This window comes from Mercenaria mercenaria, chromosome 11 (assembly GCF_021730395.1).
Source record: "Mercenaria mercenaria strain notata chromosome 11, MADL_Memer_1, whole genome shotgun sequence".
Lineage (NCBI taxonomy): Eukaryota > Metazoa > Mollusca > Bivalvia > Venerida > Veneridae > Mercenaria > Mercenaria mercenaria.
In genome coordinates this window covers 45669601-45691904 of record NC_069371.1, presented here as the reverse complement: position 1 = coordinate 45691904, position 22304 = coordinate 45669601, and the positions used below count along the sequence as shown (strand labels likewise).

The window sequence follows — 22304 nt, the reverse complement described above, 5'->3', positions numbered from 1 at the left end:
AACAGATTTGATGAAAATGAGAAGAATGTTATGGAGGATATCATTTGGTGATGCGATGTAAAGAAGAATAAGTGTGTAGACAAGAGTTCCAATAAATGTATATACAACAGTAAAAGTGTGTAGACAAGAGAATAAGTGAGTAGAGAAGTGAATGAGTGTGTAGACAATTGAATAAGTGTGCAGATAAGCGAATAAGAATGCATATAAATGAATAAGTGTGTAGATAAGTGAATAAGTGTGTAAACAAGGAAATATGATTGTGTAGACAACTGAAAAAAAAGACAAAAACGTCTGTGATAGAACAGGTGTGGATTATCAACACTATGATTTTTGAAGCCAAACATTTGTTTAATTATATATAATCAAGAATTATCAAACATATACAATGTAATACGAGCAATGGCAGTATATTAGTATAGTAATATTAGCAATGTTGATACAATAACATTTCAAGAGGTAAAGTGTGTAGGGATGGGGATATATCTCCCACTCTGCGATTAGCTAAAAGACGCCGTAACTGTCTGCAGTCCGACCAGATTTTTTAAAACTCAAGGATATCAACGAAACAACAGATATACGATAATATGAAGGTAAGAAACGAAATAAGGTTATATAAAAGTTAAGCATCATTTTATTCAAACAGCTAGTACGGATGTACATGTACATCAACCGGCGGGAGCATTATTATAAGATCCCGGCACAAACATTATATCATACGCATTTTCCGCTCCAAGTCGGTAATTATTTAGGTAACCATTGTCCCACTCGACTTGAACCCAGCCTGATGGAACATCTGGCGGCAGCTGGCGGACTGAGCCAGATCCATTACCATCCTACAAATAAATATTTCATTTCTGATACAGATTCCAAAAAAATAATGAAAAGCATTTTCTTCAAGTTAAAAAAAAGACACACACAATCTGAAGTTACTACAGATTACATGTGGTTCGAGTAAATAGTATAGATATAACTAGCTGTAGTAAGTGAAAACTTTTTAGTAGATTGCATACTTGTCTGACAGTTTTCAACAGAGACATACTATCTACGTACTAAGTATAAATATTGTCAGAATTTTCTCTTGTACGTAACATGTATCCGTCTTTAAGACTTCTGTCCCTTTCATACTTGATGGAACTAGAGCTATCACTGGAAGCGATTAATACCTCCGCAATATTTATTTGTTGTGAAATGAACTATAGGTACTTGACCACTACGTCCGTTCAAACCAACAATTTTAAAAGTTAAACCTGGTTCCCGTATTTCCAATCTCTGCCTCTCTGTACTCGGGCACCAATGTACATATCATTCGCCAATCCAGGGCCAGCGGTAGGCGGTGCGGTGGTAGCATGCGTCCTGGGAGCTGAAGTTGTGGTGATAGATCCTACCTTCAGTAGATCATGAGCATTCTGAACGCCGTTGCGGTACGAGTTCTCAAAGTTATTATCCCATCTAACTGTCACCCAGCCGGTCGGGTCAACCGCAGTCACTGTCCCAGTTCCGCCATTGTCCTGGATAAGACATTTCACGTGGACTAAGTTAAGTTTATTTTCACTTTTATCTATAGTCATAGTGCATTTTATTTGACCTGGCGGGGCATGGTTTCGCGACGGTCCACTACATTATTGTGCAGGGTATGTAGTACATGTAAACTATATAGCGTTGAATTTTAGTCATTGGTTACCGAAGATTACGGAATTAAACAATTATATTGCTCTACCTATTTTGCTCGTTTTTTTTGAGGTTACATAATATACCATTATTTGCATAAGTCCGAATAATACGCACTATAATATTTGACAACCTACATTCAATTATAGTGCTGCAAATCTATAGAGGTTTAGAGCACCGAACTGGTCTACGTGTTGCAACAGAAAGTTTTATCTACCAAAATGTTTGTCATGGTCTCTAGTTTCAGGAACTGCTATTCATTTGGTTTGATCTGGACGCAAAAGTTGAGAAATCCGAGATGGCCGCCAAGGTGGCCGCAAAACACAAATATTTATTGAATATGCATATTCACTATATAGCTAATTTCCCTTACCACTATTGAGTTTCAAATTATTTACATCATCTTAAAAGTAAGAAATAATGTTACTCATGGGATATAAGTGTACTTTTTTACTATTTAGTCTTTTTTTGATTATTTTTGTCACCTAAGATATGCTAAATTAAGCATAAAAATAAGGGTTGGGGTAAACAATTTCATGTTTGTTTTAAAACAGAACACACAAACATATGTTAGTTTTATTTGAAATTAATGAACAGTGTATAGGCACTTATGTAAAGGTCATAATTTTGACAATTAGTGTTTTTTATGATGTAATAGTGTATATAAACGGTAAGTGGGGGAATTTTAAACTCCTTTCAACTGATGCTCATGTTGCTTTCTTACCTATACAGTTTGGTGACTCTTACAATATTACACATGGATTTACAATTTTTAAGGTACATGTTGCGATAAATCACATAATTTGAATATAGAATTAACACGCTCAATGACAACTCACTGATTTCTATCAGTACGGCACGCTGTTTTACGTTTAGTGACTACAGTAAAATAAATATTTTATAGCGACATCTCTAATTATTTTGAAAGATAGCTGTATTTTAAACGGGCTGTCTTTGATGCTCCTTTTTTTTAGACTGATATCGTTTTTTTTAGTAATAAAGATAGCAGAATACGGTAATGAAATAATATCTTGAAACGCGAAAGTGCTTCCTCTTATAATAAACAAAAGACTTATCTGCTGTATTTTTTAACTTTCCAATACACTAATTCATATTTACACAAATTTATATTTCCATTTTCTCGTGCAGCTCGTGTTTTTTAAATGCAGAGAGATTAAGTGTTTTACGTACATTCCTTTTTACTAATAAGTTGTACCTCATTATGTATTATAATACAAAGGTCAACCATCGGGGTCAAGTTGCGTCCACTATACATGTTGTAAAGTGATATCTTTAGGCTAGACAAATAACATTCGCTCCATGCGCCATTACTTTTAACATTGATGATTGGTCCAAAATATATTTTTTATGGGAATCTGTTATTTCTTCTTTTTCTTACCCTCACACTAGCAAGGCTTGACAAGCTATTCCTTTCCGTTTCAAATAAATTGCTAGCCTTTCATTTGCCTACATGACTAGCTTTAAAACACCGCTACCTCTTTTAAGTTCACTTCTATCTCCTTCAACCAATGCTAGTGTTCAAACATAAAGAAATATCATTTTTTACGCAGATATACTATGTATCATCCTAAGATTTTCTACAGATACCTTTTATTGAACTGAGTTTCTATCACTTAATTAAAGACATGTAGAACCACATTCGTATCAGATCGCATTTGTAACAGGTGATACAAATGAGATCGCAATGTGTAACAGAAATCAAGCATATATGTAACAATTTTTGAGACGAAGGTGATCGATGCCGATTTTTGATCTGATCACATTTGTCACATGTCATTTTCGATCGGAAAAATGAACAAAAAAGTGCATTTTTACATCTGAAACACATTTGTAACATGTTTTAGCTCACTTGTACGAAGTGACAAAGTAAACTATTGTGATCACCCTTTTTACGTTGTCCGCCGTCCGACCGTCCGTCCGTTCACATTTTTCTTGTGAATACGATATAGACAACATTTATTATTTGATTTTGACAAAACTTGCTCAGAACTTATATATATCTATTGGAAATCTGACTAAAGCGAGTTATGATCAGCACACAAACATATATATTACATTAAAATAACCGAAAACAAATCTAAGTTTAATGGAGAGCTGTGACCTTGATCTTGGATATAGCAACATGGATCATGATCGCAACACACCTTCTATCCATTTGTACCAAACAATTTGAAAATCTGACTATGCATGGGCAAGTTATACCAAGGACAAGAACCTATATATAACTGCACGAACGCACAAACTCCGCTATTTCACGGCGGGATTATAATAAAAGAAGGCCTTTTACCTCACAGGCGGGCTCAGTGGGGTGAGGGTAATTAAAAAATAAGGTGTATTTTCTTAAGGAGGTAGGTTACCTTTATATTTGTATGTGCGCATGTCCAACCGGAAGCTAACGTGACGATTTACGACGACGTTTACGACAAACTAAATGTGTTTGTATATTCTTTCTTCTGAAAACAAATCATAGACCTGTCTTCGATTTTACGCTTTATGGTTTAATAATGCAGAAATAATGAATAAATTGCCGCAGAAACGCTTCAAAACAATGTTGCCTTAAAATGACGTCATTGACGTCATGACGTTACGTGTCAGTTACCGCGCAAAATGAATAGCTTTTATCTTGAAAGTACGTAATTCTGTGCATTTTCTTTATTCAAACTATTTTCAAATAACCATTATTTGCTGAAATATTTTTTATTAGTCTTTTGCTCTGAATAATAATCAATATTTTGCTTCTTTTGTGTAGTTATATTGAAATGTTATGCGGAATGTAAGAAAATGGATGATGGTAACCAATGTTATTTGGAATATAGTTGGGTGAGAGGTTACTTGTTACGGTCATTTTCAAATAAAAAATCTAGCAGGCCGATTTGTAATACCTATTTTTCAGGTTCCGCTGATAATTTATTACTTATATACTAAAACTAAGATCTAAAATTGTTCAAATTTCAAAAGAAAATTGTGGTTTCTTGAATTGAATTGATGTTACCATGGAAACGAAGCCCGTGACCTATGTATCTAAATGTAAATTTCAAAAGTGTTGACACTAGTCTATTTAAGAAACACAGCATCGGCTTTTTATTTTCATTTCACCAATATCCATGAGAATAATAGTAGCATGTTGAACGATTTTTCCATGAAAAATGCCAGACGAGGGTACTGCTGTAAGTATTCTAAGCTTACAAATTTGTTTGAATAAATGCAGATAACACGAAAATATAACTTACGTTAGAAATAATATGTTTTAAAGCTACATCAACTAGAAAGATAATCTAATTCAATATTATTTGATAAGAAATTACGACAAAAGGCAAGACATAAGCCATTTTAAACATCTCTGTTGCCATGGTTACTTTAAACATTAAGAAAAATAGGGTACCATGTATAGTGCTTGGTATTTTGCTAATAATATTACCCAAATATTCCATGTTGGTCATTAACAAAATGGCACTGAATCCGTCGAAAACCCCTATTTTTATACATAATTGTTTAAAAATGAAAGAAAATGCGTTACCATGGAAACACGAGTCCCGCGACATATATATTTTAAGCTTATATTAGAAAGCTAACGTGCATACTAGTAAAATTATAGATTATGCTGACTTCTACGGATATAAATGAAACTAAAATACACTGAAAAGTGTTAAATATCCGTATTTTCCTTCTTCTTTCAATATGAAATACATTTGGAGGGTCATGTTCTTCAAACCTGGATAAAAATTGAACTTGAAGGGACAGAGACAAACGAATCTGAGATTTTAGCAGTTAAAACTTCATATTACACGAAATACAAAACGATGCTGCGGTTCAACTAATTTGATTTTACCCTTATAACAAGGTAACCTACCTCCTTAAAATCTCACAGACATTAGTTCGCAGCACAAGGTCGGACCCTCCTAGACTTAAGGCTAACGACTCCGTCCATGACAAGTTGTATATAATTTTTCCCAGGACATGGCAACTTCCTGTTTTCCCAACTTGAAACAGCTCTGGATGACGAAAGACAGCTACAAATGTATGTCGCCACCGGGTTCGAACCAGTGACCTGAGCATGTGGGTCTACATTTCAGCTAGTCGAGGTAACAGTAGAAGTAGCTGAATTATAGTGGTAGTGGCAGTAGATGCAGAAATGATAATAAAAATTGAGCCACGTCACGGGAAAATTGGCATTCGGACATTTTCGTGAATTTCCGGAAAGTGTATATTTAGGCTGACCTTTGCATTTATGCATCTGAATTAGGGTCAGAAAATTTCATATTCAGGTAGAATAAGCCTTCTTTGAAATAACAGCAATAATACATGCAAAAACCATCATAGGTGCTTGTTTAGGAGTTATCTGCCCTTAAAACTGGATTTTTCTTCAAATTCGCTTATTCAATGGCAGATAACTCCTGAACAAGCATGGTTATTTCGATATTTTTTTTCATTATTCTGTTTCTAACATGACACTGTGTGTTCATATACAAAGTTTGAAAAAAATCCATTATTGGGATTTTTTACCCAAAACTGCAGCATTAAATGTATAACGCTATCTCTTGGTATTGAAAAAAATATATCTTTTTACATAACACTGATAGCTTTTAAACTTAAAGAGATATCTGTATTATTTCAAGGTACTGGACCCGTAATGAATATCGGTTATTTCCGTGTGACTTCGGCATTCTCCGTATAGGACTTAAGCATTCTCCGTATAGGACTTCGGCATTCTCCGTACAGGACTTCAGCATTCTCCGTAAAGGACTTTGGCATTCTCCGTATAGGACTTCAGCATTCTCCGTATATGACTTCGGCATTCTCCGTACAGGACTTCGGCATTCTCCGTACAGGACTTCAGCATTCTCCGTATAGGACTTCGGCATTCTCCGTATACGACTTCGGTATTCTCCGTACAGGGCTTCGGCATTCTCCGTATAAGACTTCGGCATTCTCCGTACAGGGCTTCAGCATTCTCCGTATACGACTTCGGCATTCTCGGTATAGGACTTCGGGCAGGACTTCCTTCTCGTACAGGACTTCGGCATTCTCCGTACAGGACTTCGGCATTCTCCGTCTGGTTGCTCATACAAGCTACATTAGCTGCCGGAAAATGCCGAAGTAGTATCGGGATATTACGTAATGTCACGTAAATTGTCGAGTGTCATAACGGGTCCATTGCCTTACTTGCTACATGTCCGAGATTTCTATTGCATCCGCAATTTTGCTACCTTTTGTGTTGCGATATGGTTATCTTATATCTGTATGCCACAATACAAACAGAAAATACAGCGAATAAAAATATAAGTAAGCGTAGGGTTACACTTTTAGCAGTCATACCTGATTTCCCCACTGCCAGTCAGGGCCTCTGACGACACGATCCCCAGCTCGGAAAGTGTCTGTTAAAATAAAGTTAAAGATTACAGTTTCTACACATGCCTGTATCTTCAAACAACGACCCATTCAAAACGCAAGTTTTTTTGCTGTGTTGTAAATTTTGTATAGATCTAGTCAGAGTTATTATCAGTTTACATACAAAAAATCGTCAAAATGATTTAAATTTTTTCTTTTATTTCTGATGTCGTGACATTCTAGTTGCTGAGTATACAGTATGTCCCTATTCATTAGCAAAGCAACAACAGATTTTGTAAAAACTTATACTTCTCTTTACTTGCCATTGGTGTAGTATTTCAAGATACCGTTTGCAGTTTCTACTGATTTACCTTTTAGCACGATCACGTTTGATATATCGATACATTAGCAAAAACAATATCAATCGACTTACAAACAGTAACCGTTGATTTATATATTGTCGTAGTCGTGAGCACAGTTTGCTCTTTAATAACATCATATTTCCCTTCGGCACCAAATCGATAGAAATTTTCAGACCCGTCGCCCCAACGAACTTTGACCCATGTCCCCTTCGTCTGACTGTCCACACCAATTACACGACCAGTGCCATTTCCACCCTTTAAAATAATCCAGTTTTTACTCATTGGTTATAAAAATTGTGAACACAATTTTAAGGTAAATCAACTGCAGAAATAATTTAAACAAGGCAGTCTGAAAGACAGCTAAATACCCCGCTACTGCTATGGATAGTAAAAGGGTAAACCTTTGACCTTTAGCTGTGACCTTAACCTTTAATTGATATGGCTGAATCATGAATTGTGCACAACGCCTTGATAAGGTGATCATTTGACCAAAGTTTCATGAAAATCATTCAAGGGGTTTAGGAGATACAGAGCTCAAACCTTTGACCTTGAGTTGTGACCTTGACCTTGAGTTGACATGACTGACTCATGAGTTCTTGATAAGTTGATCATTTGACCCAAGTTTGATGTAAATTCTTGAAGGGGTTTAAGAGATACAGAGTAGACACGAAATGGAAGGCTCAAACCTTTGACCCTAAGTTGTGACCTTGACCTTGAGTGGCATAGCTGACTCATAAGTTCTGCACAACGTGTTGACCCAAGTTTTATAAAATTCCTTCAAGGGGTTTTGGAGATATAGAGCGGACACGAAATGGAAGGCTAAAACCTTTGACCTTGAGTTGTGACTTTGACATTGAGCCGGTGTAATGAAGTATTTCGACCCCCATAGAATAACGACCCCGGTCATTATTCTATAGAAAATGTGACTCCTTTCCTGTATTGGCTCCCCTTATAAAAAAACTGACTCCCTTTGAAAACTCTATAGAATAACGACCCCCACCCCCCGGTCATTATTCTATTGAAAAACTGACCCCTCCAAGTAAACTACTGACTCCCTAAAGATGACTCCCTTCGAATCTCATAGAATAACGACCCCGGTTATTATTCTATAGAAAAAAGTGACTCCTTCCATGTAAAATACTCACTGCCGAAATTACTACATTCAAACTCTCGTACAATATCGATTCCCGGACATTATTCTATTTAAAAAAGTTACTCTTTCCGTGTAAAACACTGACTCCTAAAAAGACTTTCGACAATAATATCTATTAAAAAGTGATCCCCACCAAACCTAACGGACAATTTAACTAGATCTACAACTCTAATACCCTCCATTGCCAATAGTTAACATTTTGATTGTACTACTACTACTGGTGCCGCTACTTCTATTGCTGTTACTACATGCACTTCTTCTTCTTCTTCTTCTTCTACTACAACTTCTACTACTACTACTACAACTTCTACTACTGATACTACTATACCTGCTTCCACTAATACGTCTTGTACATCTACCTCTTCTTCTCCTGCTGCTGTTGTTGCTGTCACTTATTCCTCTGCTGCTGCTGCTGCTGCAACTGCCACTACCACTACCACTACCACTGCCACTACTACTACTACTACTTTCTATTGTTGCCGCTACCGCATTTTACTGCCACTGCTAAGTATTGCAACTTCTATTAATACTAAGTTCTATGCTAGCAGTTTCTTGTGCAGTTTTCTTCTGAAGAATTACTTCATACCCGAGTTTGCAGGGATTATTGACACCGGTGTGTTTTGTGAACGTATTGTGAATTGTTATTTTCCTGAAAAAAATGTATACACCAAGATACAGCGTCTAGAAATAGAATCCTTTTTCCCGTTGCGGAATGCTCTGATTTCTGTGTCAAGTGATGGTATCTGGGGCTAATGGTCAAACGGAAGGACAGACGGACGGACAAGGGCAAATCTATATGCCCCCTCCCCCGAGTGGGGGCATAAAATGCAGCAATTAGGCCTTAGATACATGAGTTATCACTAAATTTGACCAAATGACCGGGTGTTGTTTTTTTATGGGAGTCAATATTCTTCGTGAGGTTCAGTTTACTTCACGTGGGGGAGTCATAGTACTATGATCTGGAGGTCATAATACTATGACCGGCGGGGTCACTTTTTCTATAGAATAATGACCGGGGGGTCATTATTCTATGGGGGTCGAAATACTTCATTACACCGGCATGGCTGACTCATGAGTTCTGCATATTGCCTTGATCTGGTGATCACTTGACCCAAGTTTCATATGAATCCTTCAAGGGAATTAGGAGATACAGAGCAGACACAAACTGGAAGGCTCAAACATTTGACCTTCAGTTGTGACCTTGACCTTGAGCCGGCATGGCTGACTCATAAGTTCTGCACATCGCCTTGATGAGGTGATCATTTGACCCATGTGTGATGAAAATCCTTCAAGGGGTGTAGGAGATATAGAGCGGACACAAAATGGAAGGCTCAAACCTTTCACCCTAAGTTGTGACCTTGACCTTGAGCCGGCATGGCTGACTCATGGGTTCTGCACATCGTCTTGATGAGGTGATAATTTGACCCAAGATTTATAAAAAAATCTTCAAGGGGTTTAGGAGATATAGAGCGGATATAAATTTGAAGGCTCAAACCTTTGACCTTGAGTTGTGACATTGACCTTGAGCGGATAAGGCTGACTCATGGATTCTGCACATAGTCTTGATGAGATGATCATTTGACCCAAGTTTCATGAAAATCCTTCAAGGGGTTTAGGAGATATGGAACGGACACGAACGTGTTACGGACAGACGGAAGCACGGACGGAAGCACGGACGGAGAACATTCCTATAACCCCCCCCCCCCCCCCGCCCACCACCACCACCACCACTTGTGGCGTGGGATTAAAAAAAACTATCTCATGATACCAAAATATAAGTAAATTATTGCTCATTCATGTTCCAATGTTAAACACTTGCATTTTTTAAAGAAGGAAAATAGCTAAAAATGTACTATAGTATAAACTTCCTGTCGGTAAGTAAAAAATTTAATCTCAACAGGTCAAGCTTGCTCCGATCAATAGACATGGTGTTATTCATGCGATTTTTGTGCAAATTTTGCTTTAAACAATCATGTACATCTACTATAGTATCATCTAATTTGCATGCTTTAGGCAAAAGGCCTTTTTAACAGTTGGCGTTCCTTATTTACACACCTTTAGTCTCATAAAATTTAGTACCAAATAAAAACAAGGTGATATGATAAGTCACATAAATATATTTGTCTAACCTAATATTCTTAGTTTACTAACGTCACCAAATCTCCGTATTTTAGTCTGCTTTACCTGCATACTCCTGGTTCATCTTTACACAGTCAACAATATTTCAGCCTTACCTATTTTACAGCAACTTCCGAAACTTAAAAATTTCTCGTTCATTCTCCGAAGATTTTTACCTAATTTTGCTTTCTATACGGATTGTCGTAAACTATTAGCAATTCCTAATTAAGTATGTGACTGTAATATTTTATTTCTAAATTATTAGTGATGTTAGGTATAATAACGTGTTTACCACCTCTTTATTTTCATATGATATAGCATTTCCAACCACGTTGACCATGTATATTGTATATTGTATGTATGTTGTACAACGAGGTACCTTGTGTACAAGTTGAAATAAAATTTCTGTTCTGTTCTGTTCTTTACCTGGTTTGCATATTTCCAGTCAGGTCCACGAATCACATTGTCACCAACACTTATTATGCCTGAAACGATAAATTGATGTTTATTGAGATTCGTTAATTAGGTGGTATCACGTTTTGAATTTTCCGGTGAATGACAAAAAATCAAATATTCAGTTCTTTCCAAAAATCGTTATGTTATGATTCAACCAAATAGTTTGCTTTCCCACCAGAAAATATCGAGGTTTGGTACCTTTATTACAGACAATAAACTAAAACAATAGAAAATATTACGTGACTTCAGTGAGCTCAACAAAGCACGAATATTGATGTGGAATGTAAAGTAAATTACACATTACAATGTCCAAAAACAATGCATATGCAGAATGAAGAGATGAAAATAATTTTGACAGATTGTGAAAACTAATGACAAATTTTGACAGGTATAGGATGACTGATGACCAAATTAAAACGTTGCTGTTATTTCTACCTTCCAGTTTGATTTTCTTATAAGGACTCTTCCATACAGTAGCTTATAACTCATAAATCAAAACAATAAAAGAATATATTGTTACCTTACTGTCGTTTCGTCTAATCCAAATCACGTAAGAATTCCTAGTATTTCTGAATCAGTCATTTGCTACTTATTATGTTGCAATCATGCATTCAAATCATATACCTTATTTTCACATAGAAACTGAGGATCTATCTAATGAGCAATAATGCTAACATATCTCAGCTGTGACGTGTCCTTAAAACGGGTTTAGTTTCAAACATAAAATGAAAGGTACACTGAAAAATATTATGTGATAAAATTCTCGGGTAAAAAGTAAAAACACTGCCAACTTCGCAGGCCAATTGATAGTTACCACTAGAAACAGTTGCAGTTGGAGCGCCCGAAGTGTAGCCTGCATTTACTGGTGCTACGTCATATTTTCCATCAGTACCGTATCTGTAAGTGTTCTCAAACCCATTACCCCACCTGACAGTCACCCATCCCGGCACTGAAGTTCCGGTTACTACACCTGTTGTATTACCGTCTTGGTCCTTCCATGTCCAGTCTGGACCCCGTATGACCTGGTCCCCTACGACTAGTGCCCCTTAAAATATGATAAACCGCTGATAAACACAAAGGACATTTACAATCTTTTTAAAGGTTTATAGACTTACTCTCAATATTTTTATCTTTCTTTTACACACAGAAACGCTATCATAGGCCAGCAAATCACATACTAGTATTTCTACATTCACCCAACAGTGGTTTGGATACTGCCTTCGGCAACTCTCGAGGTAAACGCAGAGCCATTTATATGTTATGTTAATTAAAACATTAATACATGTCATGTTCCGCATACGAACATGAACGGCAATCCAAACACGATCTACCTGTATCCTCGACCCGTGACCTACTAGCATATAGCTTGAGATTTGTATGAAGGCATTTTACGCTGACCGTTCTGGCAAAATATTTTCTTTTCAAAATTCTAACGTGCAGGAAGACAGTAGAGCGAACGTCTAGTGATTAAGGTGTCGGCCGCTCCGCTCAAACCAGAGGTTGTGGGTTCAAGCCCCACTTGGGTCACGACCATGCCTCCTCATATGACACCATTACTGCTTCTTTCCTGAAAGCGGACTCAAATGTGCAATTTTTGTCACAATCGAGCTAAAATAAATAGTATAAACCTAACTTACATGCAAGCTATTAAAACATTAACCTTTAGGATTAGGAGCAACGCTCGTTATGTAAATTTAGTCGTTAAGGAATAAATAAAACTTTGGTGTTACTTAAAACAGAACAGCAGAGCATTAGTGCCAGCTATAAGTTATTCATGAACTCGACATTTCGGGTAATAAATCAAAGTTTTGAGATACCTGACTCAAAAGTTTTAATTACAAAGTCGAAATTTTGGGAACTTAATCGATATTTCAAGTTACTTGTCTCAAAATTTGAAGATACTAAGTCAAATTTTTGAGTTAATAAGTCGAAATTTGACATGAAACATGAAATAAAATTCGAGTTACATATCGTGCCTTTTTATCCGCAAAATTTGAAAAAATTTCAATGGCGAAAACGATAATGGGCTAATTTTATTGACTCTTAGATACACCGTACCTACATACATTGTACTTCGCATGTAGGGACTTGAACATATACTACCGTACATCATTGTATGACCTACCCTAACCACTAGAGCTACGGTAACTCCAGGATATATACCTAATTCTACAAGTATAGTGTGTTCCGGGGGTAGCGACTCGGACTACACTGAAAACACTCCACATTTTGAGTTAGTATCTCGAACTTTGACTTAACGAATAACATATACATAGCACTATTGCTTTTCCGTAACATAGTCAGTTTTATAGACTTTCATTGTCACAAACTATTTTTCAACGTGAGAAATATCTATTGAAATATTAAAAATGCAAATCTCACGCTGTGATTGCGATGTTGTCGGTACTGTCACGCCACCGGAACCGGAAGAATACAATTTTACGTCATACTTCCCCAACGCCCCGTACCGGTACGAGTTTTCAAAGCCATCCTTATCCCACCTTACTGTGACCCAGCCACCAGGGACCACAGCTGTTATCACGCCGGTGCCATTATTGTCCTGGCGATAATAATTGATTAATTCAACAAATTAGCGATTTATTTCGAAGGCATTGGTGTGAAATGGTAAATAGTTTTCTACTCGCGAGAACGGGGTACTATTTCGTATTTATATACAATTAACAAAATTCATAATCGACCACTTTATATTGCATTACTCTTTTTAAATCACGCATGTATTTACAAGAAATTCAACATATCGACATTTGAATCGATACTGCAGCTAATTATTAATCTATTTTTGACGACTCACAGCCAAAGTAACCGCATTAGGCGTTTTAACCAACATTGCATATTTTGCGCGTGCAGGGCATGTGCACCAACATGCACGTGTTCGTTTACACTTTAAATAAAATAAGCTGCAGTACCTATTCAAATGTCGGGATGTGAAATTTCTTGTAAATACATGCATTATCAAAAAATAGTTATACAATATAAAGTGAACGATTAGGAATTTTGTTGAGTGTATTCTTCATTATAATCCCTTCACTGTACATCAATATACATACATCATAAACATTTATATAACGTACATTGTCATTCAAAATTTCATAAATTATAAAACTGTGACAGATCACACTGACTTTTTCTATAAAAAAAAACTTCGGCTACAGCAGATATAACTTTACTCATTTTTACTACTACTACTATTATCATCAAAATATTATACATTTTGTATTTTATTTTTTAGATATTTTCACATGTCATCTCAAGTTTGTTAACTTATTATAACCTCCCTTTGCCTATCAAGTTACAAACAATGTCTTTTGCTTTACTATTCAGATGTATACGGAAAACTAGAAAATTAATTATATTTATTCTTAAGAAATACTCAGCTTTTTAAAATACTTTCATATTAAATATGTTGAAAAAGATGTTATTACAGAATTTCATCACTAATAATAAACATATACAAATGTATTTCTGATGCGAGGGTGTTTTCGACCCTTAAATTTCTAATAAAATACAGGGAGAGTGAGAAGCATTATATCAGTTGCATTTATTACTGATAAAGCGGGTGACCTATCCTTAGACAAAAATAAAACCTCCTATGTATGCCAAGTTGCTTTTTTGAAAATTCACAATTTTACTAGATGAAATTGTATCAATTATTTATGCTCTAATAATCCTATTTAATACTACAAGTAGACTTACAAATGATTTCAAAGATGCATACCCAATACCCACTTTGGGTCCGTCTCGTTAAGATCAGAATCCGGGATCGGCCTGTGACTTAATGTATTCTTATAATCGTCATATCCTCTACTATTTTTCACGAAGAAGAAGGGAAAAGATAGTCTATGCACATGTAATTAATGGCAACAACGCCAAAGCATCAGGGAAAACTTAAAGGCGTATGCTAGAATTCCCTGTATATGAGATGGGCGAACATTTTCCCAATAACAGAATTTCTTTAAACTTTGGATATTGAAGGACAATCATCTAAGAAACAAAAATATGCAATAAAAATCATAGGTCACCGGTATTGAAAAAGAGTTATCTGCCCTTGAAAATGTCATTTTTGGGGGAAATGCTGTTTTCAAGGGCAGATAACTCTTTTTCGATACCGGTGACCTATGATTTTTTTTTGCATTTTTTTGTTTCTTAGATGATTGTCCTTCAATATCCAAAGTTTGAAGAAATTCTGTTATTGGGAAAATTTTCGCACCAAATTCTAGCATACGTCCTTAAGCAGAAATAAAAAAGATATTAAGCATTCTCATGAAAAAAATAATGTGATACTTTGAAAAATATATTACCTGATTACCCCACATCCAGTCTGTTCCTCTTATAACAATGTTGCCGACAGACAAGTTACCTGTGATATTTTTGAAAAATAGTAGTAGAAAATGTAACTTTTAACGACAACTTCTCGGAGCAACTTTAACATATCATAATTTATTTATTGTATATCTGTTATTGTTGAGAAAACAAGAGTGCATAATTTTCATTTAAATTTTCATCAAATTTGCTGTTTGTTTTGACTGCAACGTATTTTCGTGGATTTAGCTTTGTTGCTTTTGTTTTTCAGTAAGATCTTATTTTAGCAAAACAACTGTGTTTTCACTATAGTAAACTGTTACGCAGATACCAACTCTGACAACTGGCCATGTTGAGATGGTACACCAATCCCCCGAATTTCACTGCTGGTATTTGCGCCGCCTCCGTGACCGAGTGGGTAAGACCGCTGACTTTAAATCACTTGCCACTCACCGACGTGTGTTCGAGCCTCACTCGGGTAGCTGTATTCTTCATGTAAAGAAAACTATTAAGCTGGCTTACGGAAGATCGGTGGTTCTACCCAGATGCCCGCTCGTAATGAAATAATGCACGGCGGTGCACCTGATGTCTTCCTATATCATTAAAGCTCAGAGATCGTCACATGACATATAGCGATTATTGTGTTGGTGCGACGTTAAACCCAATAAAACAAAGCTTTTTATCAAAACAGAAACGATACGGAGTTAACATAAACAAACTAACGCATTGTTACTGCTGTAGTTGAAGGTGTTGTCGTCACTATTGTTAAGACGGTCAGAGTTGTTAAATGGGAACTAGTGTTTGATGCGCGCGCATACAGTATGACATCATACCTATGTCCCATGCCATAGTTGTAACCAAATTCAACACCGGTCTTGTTCAATCGTACAAAAGCATAGTAGCCCCGAACGACACGTGTGGCCACGCCCGTACTGTTGCCATCATTAAGATTTTAATATTAATTTATATCTCAAAAATGTTATCAATTTACCCTGGTTGTTCTGATGTAAACTTTTCTGAAATCTAAATTGATACAAGAAGGTCATTCTGCTAACAAATGGAAATGTTATCAAAACAGTGCCCTTTATCAACTCAAAATTATTTCTTCTATTAATTTCTAACACTGTGACGATTGAATTTCCCAAACAGTATGTAAGAATAGTTATATACCTTAGTTTAAGAGAACGAGGGTATATATACACGTATACATAGTAAAACTGATCATTTCTTAAAACAAGAGATGTCCCTAAATCGCTCACCTGAGTAATGTCAGCCACATGTTTAAAATGGCAAACTGATGCTAGAATATTAGAATGTAAATCAGAGGTCACATTCATGGTTACTGAAAGTCAGTTTAAAGATCGGTGTGCAAAACTGTACATGTCATCCAAATTTCAAGGCTGTACATTAAAAAAATAAAGAAGGCCAGTAGGTCAAGGTCAAAGTCAAGTGACCGCTAATCGCTTGGGGTCATCAGGTAATTATAATTTAATAATGTAGGAAATATGATTTTGAAATATTCATTCCTATATAACTCATACAACAAGTGACCTCCATGGAGGGGCCTCTTTTTACCACAGGGGGCATAATTTTAACAATCTTGTTAGTGATCTACTAGGCAATGCTGCATACCAAATATCAAAGGTCTGGGCTTTGAAATTTCAGACAAGAAGATTTTTATATTTTTTCCCCTATAAAAAGTCTCTGTTAAATTTGGGACCCCCAGGGCAGGGCCTCTTTCCATCACAGGGGCATAATTTGAACAATTTTGGTAGAATACCACACGGCAATGCAACATACCAAATTTCAAAGGCTAAGGCCCTGCAGTTTCAGGCAAAACAAATATTATTTTTTTCCTATTTAAGTCTATGTGAATCTTGAGACCTCGGGGGCAGGACCTCTTTTCACTTCAGGGTTACAATATGAACAACTTTGGTAGAGGACCACAAGGCAATGTTACATACCAAATATCAAATACCAAATACCGGGGCGGGGCCTCTTTTCACCCCTGGGGCACAAGTGAAAAACCTTCATAGAGGACCATTAGGTGATGTCACTTGCATAATATCAAGGCTCTACGCCTTGCGGTTTTGGACAAGAAGATTTTTAAAGTTTTGTCCTTTCGATTGCTATGGCAACCAGAGTTCTGCATGGAATTCAATTCTTTGAATAATTTTGAAAGGAGCCCCCGCACTGGGGCATTAAAAAAAATCTTCACAGTTTTTAGCCATATATGTGTATCAATAATAAAGTATCTGTTAGCCGAATAAATGAATATCAAGCCGTTGATATCAGAGGCATTACGAAACTGTGATATCAGAGACAGTACGAAATTGTGATATCAGAGGCACTACGAAACTGTGACATCAGAGGCACTACGAAACTGTGAAGTCAGAGGCACTACGAAACTGTGTTACCGGAGGCACTACAAAACTGTGATATCAGAGGCACACTACAAAACTGTGATATCAGAGGCACTACGAAACTGTGATATCAGAGGCACTACGAAACTGTGATATCAGAGGCACTACAAAACTGTGATATCAGAGGCACTACGAAACTGTAATATCAGAGGCACTACGAAACTGTGTTACCAGAGGCACTACGAAACTGTGATATCAGAGGCACTACAAAACTGTGATATCAGAGGCACTACGAAACTGTGATATCAGAGGCACTACGTAACTGTGATATCAGAGGCACTACGAAACTGAGTGAGGTAACTGATATACAGTGAACTTGCCTATTCCGAACCAGTCTGTGAATTGACTCATTTCCAAGTTTTTAAGCAGCCGTCACGCATACGTCAAGAAAAACCGTAAGCTATGTTTTGGTTTTATATCTAATACATTAAACTAATAATTAATTGCTGGTAAATGTTCAAGTTATTCTTACATAATACATATTTGCAACATTGTCCAAATGCTATATTTTTTCTTATGTGGAAATTTGACGAATGTAAACAAAAATGTCAGATTCAAAGAGCGCTTGCGTTCTAGCTTTTTAATGAAATGAAACGGAAGGGAGATTGAAAAGAAGGAAAGTTTATGCTCTTTCCAGTCATATATCCCACATTAAAAACAATTTGACCATTGAGATGCCTAAAGAGGAAATATTGATGGCATACATTGTGCCTATTCCGAATCACACATTTTCAGTTCTGTTCTGCTGCACGTTGTTTAAAGATTGCAGAAAAAATATCGATTCAGTGTGTCCAAAATATTAATTTATGTTATTGTTTTTACCCATGGCCAGATGTTAAAGAAAAAGGCGGAGGTATTATTATACAATGTGACTATTTAATTCACATAAAGGACAAGACCGCCCACATGACTGTTTTAAAACAGAATATTTCAATAATGCCAAAGAAGGATGTCATGCCTATCGTTTTAGTCATTTAATTAGCCTTAAATGCGATTATTTCTATTCCTGACATAAAATAATTTCAGTTTTCGATTCAAGATGGTAGTTTTATGTTGTTGTGGATAGTAGTAAGAAAACCATTTCAGGTCATTTGTGGTGATTCGGAATAGGCGAGTATGACCCGGATTACGCACAGTACCAGTCTGATCAATTACAGAAATCTGTTACAAACAATGTATTGTTTCGAATTTCTTTACACATTATTTTAATCGTGACATATTTGTACAGCATTTAAAATGAAATTTATATTTAAAATATCAACTTGACGAAGTAAAACGATAAAAAATTAAAAACTGGTTCGGAAAAGGCCAGTTCGCTGTATTTATTTATTTCGTTGCATTAAACGTCGCATCGACACAATTATAGATCATATGGTGACTTCCCAGCCTTGATGGTAGAGGAAAACCCCGTGAATCATTCTTTATGAACGGACACCTGAGTAGAACCACCGACTTTCCATAAGCCAGCTGGATGGCTTCCTCACATGAAGAATTCAACGCCTCGAGTAAGGCTCGAACCAACATCGATGAGGGGCAAGTGATTTGAAGTCTGCGACCTTAACCACTCGGCCACGGAGGCCCCATAACTGATATGATAAACAGCAGTTATCAATAAATTCACACCCAGTGCCCGGATGCGCAGGTAAGTCTGGATCCATGCTGTTCGCTTTCAAAACCTATTGCAGTCAGAGAAACCGTCAGCAAACAACATGGATTATGATCAGACTGCGCGGATTCGCATGCGCAGGCTCGTCTGGATCCATGCTGGTCGCAATAATGCACTATGTTGGTTTTCTCATGGCGGGGCTCATTTTTTTCATACGACGTGTTGATCTTTTGGTATCTGTACGACGACACCGAATTACAAAGAAATTTCCGTGGTTAAAATATAGAAACACTGATATCTGCGATCGTTGTGAGTTTGATGACATTAAAAAATTTATTCAAGGTTGGTCAGAAGCAAAATTAAAAACAGAAACGTTTTCATCTAAATTTTCTGTAGCAGATGAGATACTACAAGAAGTATTCTTTTTCAACAATAAGTATATAAACTTTCAGGTTAAGGAGTGTTATATAAACCCACTTTTAAAGCTAACACCTGAATTTTGACAGTAATATTCGAATATATATATATATATGTGTGTGTGTGTGTTTATATGCTCTTGTGAACTATTCAGCAGGATATTTTATGATCATGCTGAATGTTTTATCGAGTCCATAGCTTTTTTCTTATAGCTCAATTCTTTGAAAACTTCTTTTTAAAAGCATATCTAAATAATAAATTCTAGAAGAAGACCCTTTGGCAATATGGAAAGCAAACCAAGCAAAATCAACAGACGGCGGCAACGCGTGGATAAATGTGCGCTATACCAGCACCTGTATGCGCTGAATGAATGGCATGTGATACATAAGACTGAAAAAATAAAATAAGTAGATTATGAAGGTACACAGCAAATTAGCTTTCCCATTATATGAAATCTACGGAAGAGCATAAGTGCCAGGTGCGTTGTTTTAAATATAACTATTTCTAAGTAACTCGAAATTTTAAGTCAGTAACCCAACATTTCGAGTTAATAAGTCGAAATTTCGAGTTAGTAGGTCGAAATTTAAGTCAATAAGTCGAAACTTCGAGTTATAAATATCAAAACTTTGAGTTAGTTAGTCGAAGATCGAAATTTCGAGTTCTGTAAGGGCTCAAACTATGTTGAAAACCTTCCAGATTTAGGCACTTGGGGTTTTCCTCCACCATAAAAACTGGAAAGTCGCCATATGACCTGTAATTGTGTCGGTGCGACGTTAAACCAAACAAAATGAATGAATAAATAAACAATATTTTCTACGAGTAAACATTGCCCGGCCATCATAATTTTATGACCCAGTAGGGCTAGCGAATGGACACACCAGGTACCTAATCTTGGTCAGGACCTATACATCAACGTAAAGTCTAATTATTATAGTTATAGTCTGTCCCACCAAATTTTGGACCTCAACTTTGGACTGATATGAAAAAATGGAACGGGATCAAAGAACATAAAACATATTTTTGTGGATCAAAAAAAGTCACCCTCGGGAATTTCAATGATTTTTGCAACAATCGTCTGGTTTTCCCGTGCGACTGAATTTCATTTTCACTATGGAAAATCACTGTTGTTTATTTCTGGTCGCCATTGCCAAATATTCTCTATTTTGGAGATTTTCGGGAAATTTCGGGAATGGTTCAGTTTGCTTTAAGTTTGAGCCTAGACCTAAATCTGAGAAAAAAAGAAGTTTCCTTTATAACATACAGCTGATTTAAAAGAAAACGTGTAAAAAGGGATTTTTCTATCACCGACAAAAACAAACAACCTTCACGTTACCGGTTACGGAAGGTGCGTTATATTTATAGCAGAGCTACCGGCGCCGCGAAGCGGCGCCGACAGCGTCGCATTACGGTTAGACGTGTGAAAAAGAAAATGAATAGAGAGATTTAACTGTTTATACTATCGAGTTGAAATTCGTGGTACTTTTTGGCATCGGTGTTGTTCGGATTTTTTCATGTGTACTATGTACATAGTAATTAATCAGTAAAGACGTCAGTAGACGCTTACTGTTTACGGTTGACAAAAGCGTCTCGCTTACTGCTTTGAATATAGAATAAAAATGTAAATGAGCGTTTGATAATAAGAAATTAGTGCTAAATACATTTTCTAAGAAGAAAAAAGAAATAAAATACAATAATTTCATTTTGAAACGACTTTCGTCACGCTGCCATTACTGAACTTCATTATATATACTTATGTTTGTCCCAATGACGTCATAACTCCACAGTGGTGTAGTAGTTAGCGCGTTCGCGTTGAAATGCAGAGGTCGTGAGTTCGAATCTCACCTGAACCAGACTTTTTTTAATTCCTTTTTTATTTCAGTTCTTTTTTGTATTAATATGAAAAAGGCAAAGCCTCTGAGCGAGCGTGGCTTAAACGGCAAAGAAACTATTCACTGCTTAAAACAATTCCGAGAACCTATTCACTTGAAAAGAAACAAAAATTTAGTGTCATTATACCTGTAACAGCGAATATCATACGTTGCAAAATTTATGGAAAGCCGGTGTCACGGTGACGTCATTACCGGTTTGTGGCGTTCTTATGGCTTTATGCTTATTTATGATATTTTATTCCATTTTCTGGCCAATGCTTGATCTTTTAAAAGAAAATCATATTTTTTTTCTACCAACTGGAAATCTTTCTTGCATTATTTTTGAGTGATGGATAATATTCAGCAATCAAATGAAGTTCTGTATTCACTGCCAACAAAGCATTTCCTGTGAGCACCTGTCCTCTAGGGACACGCACTTTGTAAAATAAAAGCAAAATTGAAATTATTTCCATAACATAACTTTTTTAAAAATAAAGACACCTAATGAACATAGAGATAGTAACTCAAATATAAAATTAAAAAAAAAAAAAACAATTTTCCCGA

At 36.3% G+C, this 22304-nt stretch overlaps 1 protein-coding gene across 1 annotated transcript in view; it reads right to left on the bottom strand.

The window, feature by feature from the left end:
- Positions 1–614: 614 nt before the first annotated feature.
- The window catches only part of LOC123532018 (uncharacterized), a 149951-nt gene continuing 128261 nt past the window's right edge, over positions 615–22304 (bottom strand). Inside the window, exons 19-26 of the mRNA XM_045313351.2 lie at positions 15426–15484; positions 13489–13666; positions 11921–12151; positions 11077–11135; positions 7451–7634; positions 7006–7064; positions 1248–1508; positions 615–833 (exon numbers count right to left, since the gene is read on the bottom strand). Coding sequence (XP_045169286.2) covers positions 666–833; positions 1248–1508; positions 7006–7064; positions 7451–7634; positions 11077–11135; positions 11921–12151; positions 13489–13666; positions 15426–15484 — 1199 coding nt within the window. The 3' untranslated portion in view covers positions 615–665. The remainder of the gene's footprint in view (positions 834–1247; positions 1509–7005; positions 7065–7450; positions 7635–11076; positions 11136–11920; positions 12152–13488; positions 13667–15425; positions 15485–22304) is intronic.